The sequence below is a fragment of the Bufo gargarizans genome, chromosome 8 (genome assembly GCF_014858855.1).
Source record: "Bufo gargarizans isolate SCDJY-AF-19 chromosome 8, ASM1485885v1, whole genome shotgun sequence".
Lineage (NCBI taxonomy): Eukaryota > Metazoa > Chordata > Amphibia > Anura > Bufonidae > Bufo > Bufo gargarizans.
In genome coordinates, this window is record NC_058087.1 from 46,118,562 (window position 1) to 46,132,029 (window position 13,468).

Genomic DNA, 13,468 nt, shown 5'->3' on the forward strand with positions numbered 1-13,468 from the left:
AATCAGGGACGAGCTGCCAATAATCATCAGAACTAAATAAGGGAGGGAGGAAGGGCTGCAGTAGTAATCATTCCTCCCACATCCAGTCTGCATCGCCCTGTGCAAGCGAGCACCAGTGGAGGCGTTATCATCCGTTGGCGCTTGCTCTGCCCTAAAATCGGGCAGTGTAATCCAGGACAAAGTTAGCAGAGACCATATTCTCTATGTGTTCCCTTCTCTCCCTACATACAGATCAGGGATCTAAGGGTAAGAGCAGATTATACCACCGCTACCTGTGATATGTCCACACGACATAAATCGCATCTTCTCTGCACAAGCAGTCCACGTGATGTCACGGGTTCCCCGGCAAGCCCCTGATTACAGAAGTATCTGGGAGCACCACGTCCGCAGGTTTTATATGACGAGGAACTAAATATTTCAGTTCCCCGTCACAGAGCAGGATCGGGTTGTCAGTGTGAAAGCCCTGAGCTTGTAAACGAGCAGGCTTCTGGCGCAGGGGCCATGCCCTCAGTCCAGTTATTCACATGGAGCAGGAGGGAGGGGGTTAATTTATTATTTTTATTTATTGAGAATTTATGCCCGGAAGTCCTTTATCTCTACAGGAGAGGCTATTTATTCTTCATCTCATAAGTCACAATATCTGACAATCCAGCATCAAAACACCTTCACGCCAGATTAAAGTGGATCTCTCCGAATACACAGCACAGAATGGGGACAGGCCCCTCTACCATGAGTCCATACGGTTAGGAGTCTGCCTTTCCTCAGTGACTGCCATGTATACGTGCAGCTATGTCACCCAGCAGTCACTGGCCAGAGGGTGAGGCGTTACTTCCCTCATATATACAGTGGACGCATGACTATGAGCATGCTGACTCTTTTCCATTGGGCTCCATTAGGCTACTTTCACACTCGCGTTTGGTGCGGATCTGTCATGGATCTGCACAGATGGATCAGTTCAGATAATATAACCGTCTGCATCCATTCAGAACGGATCCGCTTGTATTATCGTTAACACAGCCAAGACGGATTCGTCATAAAGGCCATTGAAAGTCAATGGAGGACGTATCAGTTTTCTGTTGTGCCAGATTGTGTCATAGAAAACGGATCTGTCCCCATCGACTTAAATTGTGTGTCAGAACAGATCCGTTTGGCTCAGTTTCACTTGCAGCGTTTTGTATCCGTCTCCAAAGCGGAATGGAGGCGGAACGGAGGCAAACTGATGCATTCTGAGCGGATCCTTGTCCATTCAGAATGCATTTGGGCAAAACTGATCCGTTTTGAACCGCCCTGAACGGATTTCACAAACGGAAGGCCAAAGCGCCAATGTGAAAGTAGCCTTAGCCAAACGGCACAATATGTTTCATGCTGTTTGGGCCAATAGAGCAGACTGGTCCCGATAATATGCTGAGGGGGAGAATAGGACGACGACAAATACACAGGAAATTAAATTTACTGTAATATTATTATTACTGGCGAACGCGAAGATTTATAAACCAAGGCTACAGGTAAATCTGCAATAAACGCTCTTTGCTTACAGATGATCCATTTCTCCATTGCGTCCAGCGAAAGATATTCACAAGGCATCTGCAGGAAGAAGAAACATACGTATGTAGATAGATAGAGAAACACACAAAAGACTTCTTATTCTTAATGACTGATCGGACTCCCCTCCCTCCTTGCACATATACACATTGCAGTGATGCTCTGTCCGCGCTTTACCCCCCCCCCCCCCAATGTATGGGACAACTGTACGGATTTCCAGCAGTGGCGACATTCTCATGTGTCAGCATTTAACATGACCGCAGCAGGACAACCCTCTCTTTGCCATTTAAGCGAGCGCACATTGCACAGACAAGGAGGAAGGGGTTGGAAAGGTGACGTACAGACTTCACATCCCCATAATCATCATTAGGAGCGTCATTCATCGTGGTGGGACACCGCAGTAGTACATTTAAAAAGAAAAAAAAAAAAAAGTACCGGTAATATTTTATTCATTTATATAGCACAAACATATTCTGCAGCGCTGCATAGCGCTCGTTGTCACCAACACCGATCCCTACTACCTATGAGGCGCACAATCTGGATTTCAGGATAACTCATCAGTAAATCTTTGGCGTGTAGATGGAAACAGGTCTGTTAGGCCTCATGCACCATGAGGGAACACCATCTGTGCAGCTGCCGCAGACGGATGTAGACCCATTAAATTTGAATGGGTCTGTGAACTGTCCGCACCGCAAAAAAAAAAAAAAACTGGTTCAATTATTTTGCGGTGCGGAGGCACAGAGAGAAACCCCATGAATGCACTTCGTTCCACACCACTGCACCTTCTGGATTGTGGGCCCATTTAAATGAATGGGTCTGAATCCATGATGCAGTGCACAAACGGCGGTGCCCAGATATTGCGGACCTGCCGTTTGCGGGCCGCCCACAATATGGACACGGCCTGGCAACGGCCGTGTGCATGAGCGAACTTGTGTTTTAAAAGTTCAGCGTACAAGGTCCGGGTTATCTCAGAATTCAGTTATGGATTCTGTTACCAAGAACCATAACCTATGGTCCGTGGAAGCGGAATCCATAAGAGAATTCTTAGATAACCCGAACCTTGTACGTCGGACTTGAAAACACACGTTCGCTCATTCCTAGTTATAGTAAGTACTTGCGTTCACCATGCTATAAAATTCAGGAGCATAGATTCCTATGGCTTGTTTCACACTTGCGTTTGCCGATCCAGCAGGCTGTTCCGGCCGAAGTTTATAAATGAAGTGTCCCTGCATAGCGTGACAGTGTTCGATTAGTGCTGCCTGTGTCGGCCTCCAATCTGGGAATCTATAGGATATAATATAGCTTTATAAAGCTAAAAGGGTTAATTAATCTATTTCTGTACGACTGGGAGATACGAATATTGTCAACACCCCATCTAGTATCCTAACTGGGAGAAAACTACTCCAACAAAAGACTTCATGTAGGGGAGCTCCTAAAGAATAGGGGTTATTTTGATGGGACAACCAAGAGGACCTTCCAAAATGAAGTGTGCACATTACAACATTGCAATCAGCCCCCTGAGCAGTTTGGCGTTGCTTTGGAGGGGATCCCACCCCCCTCATTCCAGATATATGGCTCCATATTGTGCATGCTATATGCAGATATACAGTGGTTTCAGGAGGAGACCAAAGCTTAAAGGGAATGTGTCACACTGAACATGGTGTCTGAGCTGCAGGCAGCGTGTTATAGAGCAGGAGGAGCGGAGCAGATTGGTGTATAGTTTTATGGGAAAAGATTCAGTAAAACTATTTTATACATTTACTTTCCTGCTCATTCTGGGCTTTGAAGTCCAGGAGGCGGGCCTATCAGTGATTGACAGCTATCTCTATTCACAGTCAGAGGGAAGGCTGTCAATCACTGATAGCTCCGCCTCCTGGACTTCAAAGCCCAGAATGAGCAGGAATATAAATGTATAAAATACAGTTTTACTGAATCTTTTCCCATAAAACTATATACCAGTCTGCTCAGCTCCTCCTGCTCTATAACACACTATGGTCAATGTAACGCATTCCCTTTAAATTTTGGATTGGAGACTTCTTCTTTGCTCTGATTTTGTCCAATTACCTCTGGACGGTGTCCGGGCAGTCTGCTGACTGCGATGGTGGGAATTGAGTCTTCATACATGGGCTTGTGAGATAAGGCTACTTTCATACTTGCGCTTTCCCTTTCCTATGACGGATCTCAATAGTGGGGGGAAAACGCTTCAGCTTTGTCCCCATTCATTGTCAATGGGGACAAAACTGAACTGAAGAAACGGAGTGCACCAGAATGCATTCCATTCCATTTGGTTGCGTCCCCAACGCGGACAGAATAACACTGCAAGCAGCGTTTTTCTGTCCGCGATGTGGTGCAAAGCAAGATGGATCTGTCCTGACACACAATGCAAGTCAATGGGGGCGGATTCTTTTTCTCGGACACAATAGAAAATAGACCCGTCCCCGTTGACTTTCAATGGAGTTCATGACGGATCCGTCCTTGCCATTTTAAAGATAATACAACCGGATCAGTTCATAACCGATGCAGACTGTTGTATTATCGTGACGGAAGCGTTTTTGCTGATCCGTGACGGATCCAGCAAAAACGCTGGTGTGAAAGTAGCCTAAACCAGGACTTGGAAACTTACGCTGAGCAGACCAGTCTGAAGCTGCCCAGTGATACTTGGACAGCATAGGGGCTAGAAGAAGTGTCCACCCCAGAAGTAAAGCTGTGGCTGCAGCTTCCGTGGCAAACCACTGTATATCTGCATACAAGTCGGGTAGAATATCGGAGTCTATTTCTCAGGAATCAAGAGGAAAAGGGAAACTACCACATTACTTTCGGCCCTGTAAGCAGTTCGGGGTTAATGTGTGCATATTTCATTTTTGGAGCAGTCGCAGGTACTCGTTAACAACTCCTGACTTGTCCGTTTTAGCAAATAACGCATTCCAAAACGGAAAAATAATTCTAGTGCACATTCGCTGACATCTCCATTGTGCTGTTCCTCTGTTATTCCCCCTAGAAACACATGAATAAATAGACAACTAGCTGTTACCTGATGAGGGTAGGAGTCCCTACAGCGGTAGGATGGTTTCAAGTTAAAAGGAGTGTCTAACACCCCTCTACCCTTGGCGTTCCAGTGCCAAGGCTCCCGTGGCCGGGCAGACAGTGGTCATGTTGACAGCTGCTTCCATTCACTAGCCTCAGTGGTGACATATTTCTGACGTGACCACTGAGCATCTGAAAGCTGCTTGACACATATGGGTTGTTTCAGCTTTTTGCTGCTTCATAAATGAATGAGAAGGAATTACTACGACACAAAGTATGAAACCGACGTGATGACAAGCGCTGCAGAATACGTTGGCGCTAAATAAGCAACAGAAAATGCTAGCGGATATTATTTTCAGAGCTGTACCGTATCGGACTGCGCAGGGTTCAGCATTGTACTCGGGGCACTGATGAGGCTGAGAAGCTGAGCATTTCTCCACTGTTCTGCTGAAAGGTTTCTTCGAGGGTAAACCATATGAAGAGAAATGAGGGCATCTGACAAAGACTGAACAAAAGGGAAGAAAACACATAAGAGAACGTAAACCTCTGCATAACAGACCAGAGGCTGGAATATTCCTACAGCAATAAGGCGGCAGATAAATGGGCTGCATTCTAATCGTGGCATCTATGAACGTACCATCTGAGGGCCAACACTGGCATTCTGGAAGCGGCTAAATGGTTTTCTAAACTGGGAGGCTAATGAGAACTCAATCTGCTCAGAAAAGAACTTCATTCCACAGCTCGATTCTGATTTGCACTAAGTGCGAGGAGGGAGTTCATCAACTCGAGGAAATTACGGCCTTTCAGAGTGGATGTGGAAACCACAGAGCAGAATACGTTTCCATTTTAGATTTCCCAATGACGGAAACAGAGAATCCAGGATGGAAATTAAACAAATCCCCGAAAAGAAACAGACGTTTCTTGGAAAAAAACGTACAATACAAAAAAAAACAAAAAAAAAAACAAACCTTGATACTGAAATGTATTAGGGCAAATATAGGACTTCGATGACGGCACACAGGCTGCTGTATTTTCATAAGGTGCTCTACGGCTTAAAGGGCATCTGTCAGCAGATTTGTACCTATGACACTGGCTGACCTGTTACATCTGCACTTGGCAGCTGAGGGCATCTGTGTTGGACCCATGTTCGTATGTGCCCGCATTGCTGGGAAAAATGTTCAAATATATGCAATAGAGCATCTTACTCCGAGGGGCTCTGCAACTGCTGCGCCTTCTGCACTTTATTCACGGGGCCAGGCAGTGAAAACGTCATCACACCTGGCCCTGTCAAAGTGCAGGGGGCATGGCAGGTGCAGAGAGAGCAGAGCCTCAAGGTGTAAAGGCAACGCCCCCGTTGCTCCTACAGGCTCATATGCATATATTAAAACATCATTTTTCTCAGCAATATGGACACATATGGGGACCAATGAGAGTGTCAGGGAATGGTGGTGTGGTCTATACTAGGCATGGTATTACTTGTTTTGGTGGGCAGGTTGCTTGTATTTTCTACCTTTCTACTTTGTTTATGCACTATTGGCACTGCCATACGCGTTGTGCCGTGATTATACTGCCATCTATTCATCTATGCACTTGCACTTTATTATCTTTACCTCGTTGTCAGACCTGCGGCCTGCGTGATCATCAACCTCCTGAGGGCAACAGCCTCAAAGGTCTCACTGGGCATGCGCCGAGCCCAGTGATGTGACCTGAGCGCTGTTGCCCTCAGGAGGTTGATGATCGCGCAGGCCGCAGGCGGTACTGCGCCTGCGCGAGTTTTCTGGCCGCAGACAGGAAGGAGGACGGGGCATATCTATAAGGTAGATTATGACGTGGGGAGGGGGCGGAACCTTTTGCCGGGCTGTGGGAGGTGTTTTGATGATCAGGAGGCGTTCTTGGGCACTGCAGGGGGGCGTCACTGGGCAACGGAGAGTAAAAAAAACGCCCCTCTGGGCACCTTGGACCCTAATTAGCATAACATAAAAATCGCTTTTATATCAAAACTACCAAACGAAAATAAGGTACTTTAATCAACATAGCGATGGTGCCATCTTAAAATGCTAAAAGCAGGTGACAGAATCCCTTTAAAAGCAGATGGAATATGTGCCTGAGATCTACTTCTTGAGCATTTAGAAAAACCCAAACCAAGCAGGCATATAACATTTGCACTGCATTTTGGAGAGGGCTTATTAGTTTCCAACTACAACACAACTATGGCGGCTTACAGGTTGGCATGATATAAGTCCCAACTTGTGAATCGGTGAGAGCTTGTTCCTTGATGGAGAGGCTCCATGTACCCTTAAATCTGGCCGATTCTCTGACCCTGACCTACCACGTAGATTCATCACTTTTGTGCCATACTTTTGCTTGAGGAGAGAACACTTTGCTCTACGGTCACCACTCTCCAGCAGACAAGTCAATGAGTTCAAGGCATTGCTGTCCTGTCTTAATAGGCCTAGTAAGGTTGGAATGCTCCTGCAGTTGTGATACTTAAAGGCTATTAACACCATAGGGGGCGATTTTTTTTTTATGGTTGCATTTTACTCACGTTGGGCTAAAAATAATTTTTTCAATTGGACTTTATAAAAAAAAAAAATAATTGTCAGCAGATTTTGTCATGAAGGGTTACATTTTAGCATAACTGTGCTTTCATCTGCTACCAGAGAATCTCAACCCTGTACAGAGAAAAGTTGCTGATTTTTTTTTTATAAAGACCAATTGAAAAAAAAAAAAATGTTCAAAATCAGTACAATGCAATAATAATAATAAAAAAAAAATCCTCCAAAGCTGTCCATAACCTTTAAGTCCTACAAGTTCTGCTCCAGAGTGCCTGCCAATGTCCACCCTCTGGCCGACAGTCTCTCTGCCTCAGACTGTAATCCATCTGCGCTCATCAGGTGCAGTCAGGAATAACCTGCTCTGGGCCACTGTCTGCGGAAGACCTTTAAACCTTTGTATACTGTGCACCGTGACGCTCCTGATCCTTATGAATCAGCAATCATGTGGAAAGCAAAACAAGTCTTAAGGCAGATTTCTATCCCTAACAAGGATATACTCACCTTACTATGGGGTACAAACTCTTCCATCATCTTTTTTAGAGGATTTTCATAGTCTACGATCATCTGTCCAAGTCGAGGATACTCTCGATCACTGGAGGGATGACAAACAAAAGAATATAGCGCAACATCTCAAATCATTTTTACAATCTATAATCTGAGTTTCCCGTTTTGATAGTCTCCGAGGAGATAAACATAGGGCAGCCTGCAGTCTGGCGATAGGCACAATGGAACCCACGTACCTGGATCCGTGAGTCATCTCGTGAGAATAGTTGTACAGTCCTATAATTGCTTTTCTTTCTTCAATCCGAGAAAGCATTATCATTAGTGTAGTGTAGGTTATGATCAAATCTAAGTAGTTCTTGGTTAAATCAAAGTTGACAGTCTGGAGAAATAACAAAAAAAATAGAGAAATAACATTCTGTTATTTTTTAAGTTTAAAACCTGGCATAAACCCTTTGAATCCAATCCATCAGAAATCTTTAAAAGGGGTGTTAGTTATCATTTACTCTCAGACGGCAGTCATGACTAAAAATGGATCCCCGTCACTTCTGTTTTGGCGGGGACAACCAGGAGCTATGACGCTGGAGTGGAAAGAGTTTTATAAGGTGAGTGGGTTTCTTAATTTAGATTTTAAACACAGTCCTGCCTAAAAAGACACTATATATATATATATATATATATATATATATATATATATATATATATATATATATATATACATACATACATATATACACACACTATACGTCACCCTATAAAATGCACCTGCCCATAAGACGCATTTAGGTTTAACCCCTTAAGGACACAGCCCTATTTCACCTTAAGGACCAGGCCATTTTTTGCAAATCTGACCAGAGTCACTTTAAGTGCTGATAACTTTAAAACGCTTTGACTTATCCAGGCCATTCTGAGATTGTTTTTTCGTCACATATTGTACTTCATGACACTGGTAAAATGAAGTCAAAAAAATTATTTTTTTTGCACCAAAAAATACCAAATTTAACAAAAATTTGGAAAAATTAGCAAATTTCAAAGTTCCAGTTTCTCTACTTCTGTAATACATAGTAATACCCCCAAAAATTTGGATGACTTTACATTCCCCATATGTCTACTTCATGTTTGAATTATTTTGGGAATGATATTTTATTTTTTGGGGATGTTATAAGGCTTAGAAGTTTAGAAGCAAATCTTGAAATTTTTACGAAATTTACAAAAACTCAATTTTTAGGGACCAGTTCAGGTCTCAAGTCACTTTGCGAGGCTTACATAATAGAAACCACCCAAAAATGACCCCATCTAAGAAACTACACCCCTCAAGGTATTCAAAACTGATTTTGAATACGTTGTTAACCCTTTAGGTGTTGCACAAGAGTTATTGGCAAATGGGAAGGAAATTTGAGAATTTTATTTTTTTGTCTAATTTTTCATTTTAACCCATTTTTTCCACTAACAAAGCAAGGGTTAACAGCCAAACAAGACGGTATCTTTATTGCCCTGACTCTGCCGTTTACAGAAACACCCAATATGTGGCCGTAAACTACTGTACGGCCACACAGCGGGGCGTAGAGTGAAAGGTGCGCCGTTTGGTTTTTGGAAGGCTGATTTTTATGGACTGGTTTATTTACACCATGTCCCATTTGAAGCCCCCTGATGCACCCCTAGAGGAGAAACTCCCTAAAAGTGACCCCATCTAAGAAACTACACCCCTCAAGGTATTCAAAACTGATTTTACATACGTCGTTAACCCTTTAGGTGTTGCACAAGAGTTATTGGCAAATGGCGATGAAATTTGAGAATTTCATTTTTTTGCCTAATTTTCCATTTTAACCCATTTTTTCCACTAACAAAGCAAGGGTTAACAGCCAAACAAGACTGTATCTTTATTGCCCTGACTCTGCTGTTTACAGAAACACCCCATATGTGGCCGTAAACTACTGTACGGCCACACAGCGGGGCGTAGAGGGAAAGGTGCGCCGTTTGTTTTTTGGAGGGCTGATTTTTATGGACCGGTTTTTTGACACCATGTCCCATTTGAAGCCCCCCTGATGCACCCCCAGATTATAAACTCCATAAAAGTGACCCCATCTAAGAAACTACACCCATCAAGGTATTCAAAACGGATTTTACAAACTTTGTTAACCCTTTAGGTGTTGCACAAGATGTAATGGAAAATAGAGATACAATTTCAAAATTTCACTTTTTTGGCAGATTTTCCATTTTAATTTTTTTTTTCCAGTTACAAAGCAAGGGTTAACAGCCAAACAAAACTCATTATTTATGGCCCTGATTCTGTAGTTTACAGAAACACCCCATATGTGGTCGTAAACCGCTGTACGGGCACACGGCAGGGCGCAGAAGGAAAGGAATGCCATACGGTTTTTGGAAGGCAGGTTTTGCTGGACTGTTTTTTTTTACACCATGTCCCATTTGAAGCCCCCCTGATGCACCCCTAGAGTAGAAACTCCAAAAAAGTGACCCCATTTTAGAAACTACGGGATAGGGTGGCAGTTTTGTTGGTACTAGTTTAGGGTACATATGATTTTTGGTTGCTCTATATTACACTTTTTGTGCGGCAAGGTAACAAGAAATAGCTTTTTTGGCAGCGTTTTTTATTTTTTTATTTACAACATTCATCTGACAGGTTAGATCATGTGGTAATTTTATAGAGCAGGTTGTCACGGACGCGGCGATACCTAATATGTATACAATTTTTTTTATTTATGTACGTTTTACACAATGATTTCATTTTTAAAACAAAAAAAATGTTTTAGTGTCTCCATAGTCTAAGAGCCATTGTTTTTTCAGTTTTTGGGTGATTATCTTAAGTAGGGTCTCATTTTTTGCGGGATGAGATGACGGTTTGATTGGCACTATTTTGGGGTGCATATGACTTTTTGATCGCTTGCTATTACACTTTTTGTGACGTAAGATGACAAAAAATTGCTTTTTTTACACCGTTTTTATTTTTATTTTTTTACGGTGGTCACCTGAGGGGTTAGGTCATGTGATATTTTTATAGAGCCGGTCGATACGGACGCGGCGATACCTAATATGTATACTTTTTTTTTATTTATGTAAGTTTTACACAATGATTTCATTTTTGAAACCAAAAAAATGATGTTTTAGTGTTTCCATAGTCTAAGAGCCATAGTTTTTTCAGTTTTTGGGCGATTATCTTAAGTAGGGTCTCATTTTTTGCGGGATGAGATGACGGTTTGATTGTTACAATTTTGGCGTACATGCGACTTTTTTGATCACTTTTATTACCTTTTTTTGGGAAGTAAGGTGGACAAAATTTCAATTTCATCATAGTTTTTTATTTTTTATTTTTATGGCGTTCACCGTTCGGGTAAAGTAACATGACCGTTTTATAGATCAGGTCGTTACGGACGCGGCGATACCAAACATGTGTAGGGAATTTTATTTTTTTAATTTTTAAATGTGTTTTTTGATTTTTACCTTTTTTTCACTTTTTTTTTGACCCAGACCCACTTGGTTCTTGAAGATCCAGTGGGTCTGATGTCTGCATAATACAGTACAGTACAATATATATTGCACTGTACTATATTTTACTTACACTGAACAGATCTATGCTTTCAGCACAGATCTGTTCAGCACCATGGACAGCAGGACGCCTGAGAGGCGTCCTGTTGCCATGGGAACCTTCCCCGTCTGCTCAGTTATGGTCAGAACTGCGCAGACGGGGAAGGGTAAGGACGGGGCTCTGGGGGGGCTGTCTGGGGGCTCTCTCCCTCTCCATCGGGGGGCTGCAAAGGCACTGCAGCCCCCCAATCGGAGAGGGAGGGAGCTCCCTCTTACTGTTAACTTTTTCCATACAGCGGTCCGTACGGACCGCTGTATGGAAAGGGTTAAACGGCTGACATCGCATCACAGATGTCAGCCGTTTATACCAGGGTGCCAGCAATGTGCTGGCACCCTGGTATACCCACTGTACACCAACGATTACGCAATAGGAGGCGGGCGGGGGATCGCGATCCCGCCTGCCGCACCGCCCGCCTCCCGCACCGCCCCCACCGCCCGCAACACCCCCCCTGCACCTCCCACCGGGCTAAAATCATTCAGAGGTGCAGGGGGGGGTGATAAATATATATTTTCGCCACACTAAAGTTTCTGATCGCCGCGGTCAGGGACCGCAGCGATCAGAAACTGCAGAAAGCGCAACAAACCGCAGGTCTGAATTGACCTGCGGTTTGTTGCGATCACGGACATGGGGGCGTCACGGGACCCCCCCGCGCATTTAGCCGAGGTGCCTGCTCAATGATTTGAGCAGGCACCTTGTTCCGATCACAGCCGGCCGCACGGCAGTGATCGGAACAACACATGACGTACCGGTACGTCATGTGTCCTTAAGGACTCGGGAAACATGCCGTACCGATACGTCATGTGTCCTTAAGGGGTTAAGAGGTAGAAAATAAGAAACAAATATTTTTCATTAGACCTGGGCTCAGAGCCCTAATCAGCCCCCCAATGTTAATCAGACCTCAGCTCAGACCCCCAATGTTCATAAGACCCCCAAATCAGATCACAGCCCCAATTTAAATAAGACCCCCCATTCAGCCCCCAATGTAAATTATGTAAATGACCCCCAAGCAGACCTCAGATAAGACCCCCAAATTTGAACGACCCCACCAAACAGACCTTAGATCAGAGCCCCAATGGGAATGACCCCCCCCCCCCCAGCAGACCTCAGATCAGAGCCCCAATGTGAATATGCCCCCCAAGCAGACTTCAGATCAGAGCCCAATGTCAATGACCCCTAAGCAGACCTCAGAGCAGACAAAAACAATTAACTTACCTCTCCTGTTCCAGACACCACCACCGCTCCTCACATCCATACTCGTCTAGTTCAGCCTGCCGTGCTTTACCTCTCCTGTTCCAGACACCACCACCGCTCCTCACATCCATACTCGTCTAGTTCAGCCTGCCGCGCTGTGACCCGACATGCACAGCGTGAGGTCACAGGACAGTGAGCAGACGAGGACCAGGAAATGGTGGATTACAGACCCTGGGGTACCTGGTCCTCCTGTACTAATGGAATCGCTCATTAGTATTCGCCCAATAAGATGCACCGACATTATTCTTATAGGTCTAAAACAGGGTGTATATTGTGGGGATTCGCTCTGGTAGACAGGGTATGTGGACGCAGTACAGAGGCAGATTACCAGTTCTTAAATCAAACTTCCGTGTTTATTCGCACATAAGGCAAAAACAAAACGTCACTTTGCAGTCTTGGTGTTAGTTCACACACAATGGAAAAATACCTGTTTTCCCACACCATACCCTTCACTGTGTCAGCAACCTACTCCACACAAAAAAGTGCCTTTGAGTACGTTACCCAGATGCAAGAAAGGATAGGGACAGTGTTACACCCCCCTCCCTTTGTTCAACCCTGAGGGGGTGAACACTCGCCAGACAGTGTACTCAGGACAGGGCATCCGCGTTGCCCTGTAACCGGCCTGCCCTGTGTTACACTGTAAATTTAAAGTTCTGTAGGGAAAGGAACCATCGGGTGACCCGGGAATTTCTGTCTTTGGCCTGGCTCATCCACTTGAGAGGGGAGTGGTCAGTCACCAGACGGAATTTTTTCCCTAACAAATAATAGCGGAGAGATTCTAGTAGCCAGGCACTCTCTCTCTACACTATACTATACCTGGTCTCGGCTGGGGTGAGCTTGAGGCTTAGGAAGACAACGGGATGCTCCTCCCCGCTGACTTCCTGGGACAGTACAGCACTGAGGCCTACTTCAGAGGCATCTGTCTGTACTATAAATTCCCGCTTGAAGTCGGGCGTTACCATAACCAGGGACCCACACAGGGCCAACTTCA

The 13,468-nt window shown here is 44.4% G+C and overlaps 1 protein-coding gene across 2 annotated transcripts in view; it reads right to left on the reverse strand.

The window, feature by feature from the left end:
• The window catches only part of NCKAP1 (NCK associated protein 1), a 121,079-nt gene that overhangs the window by 60,011 nt on the left and 47,600 nt on the right, over positions 1 to 13,468 (reverse strand). For both annotated transcript variants that reach the window (XM_044302973.1, XM_044302972.1), the window contains exons 5-8: positions 7,862 to 8,004; positions 7,623 to 7,713; positions 4,934 to 5,071; positions 1,536 to 1,584 (exon numbers count right to left, since the gene is read on the reverse strand). In XM_044302973.1, the coding sequence (XP_044158908.1) occupies positions 1,536 to 1,584; positions 4,934 to 5,071; positions 7,623 to 7,713; positions 7,862 to 8,004 (421 nt within the window). The remainder of the gene's footprint in view (positions 1 to 1,535; positions 1,585 to 4,933; positions 5,072 to 7,622; positions 7,714 to 7,861; positions 8,005 to 13,468) is intronic.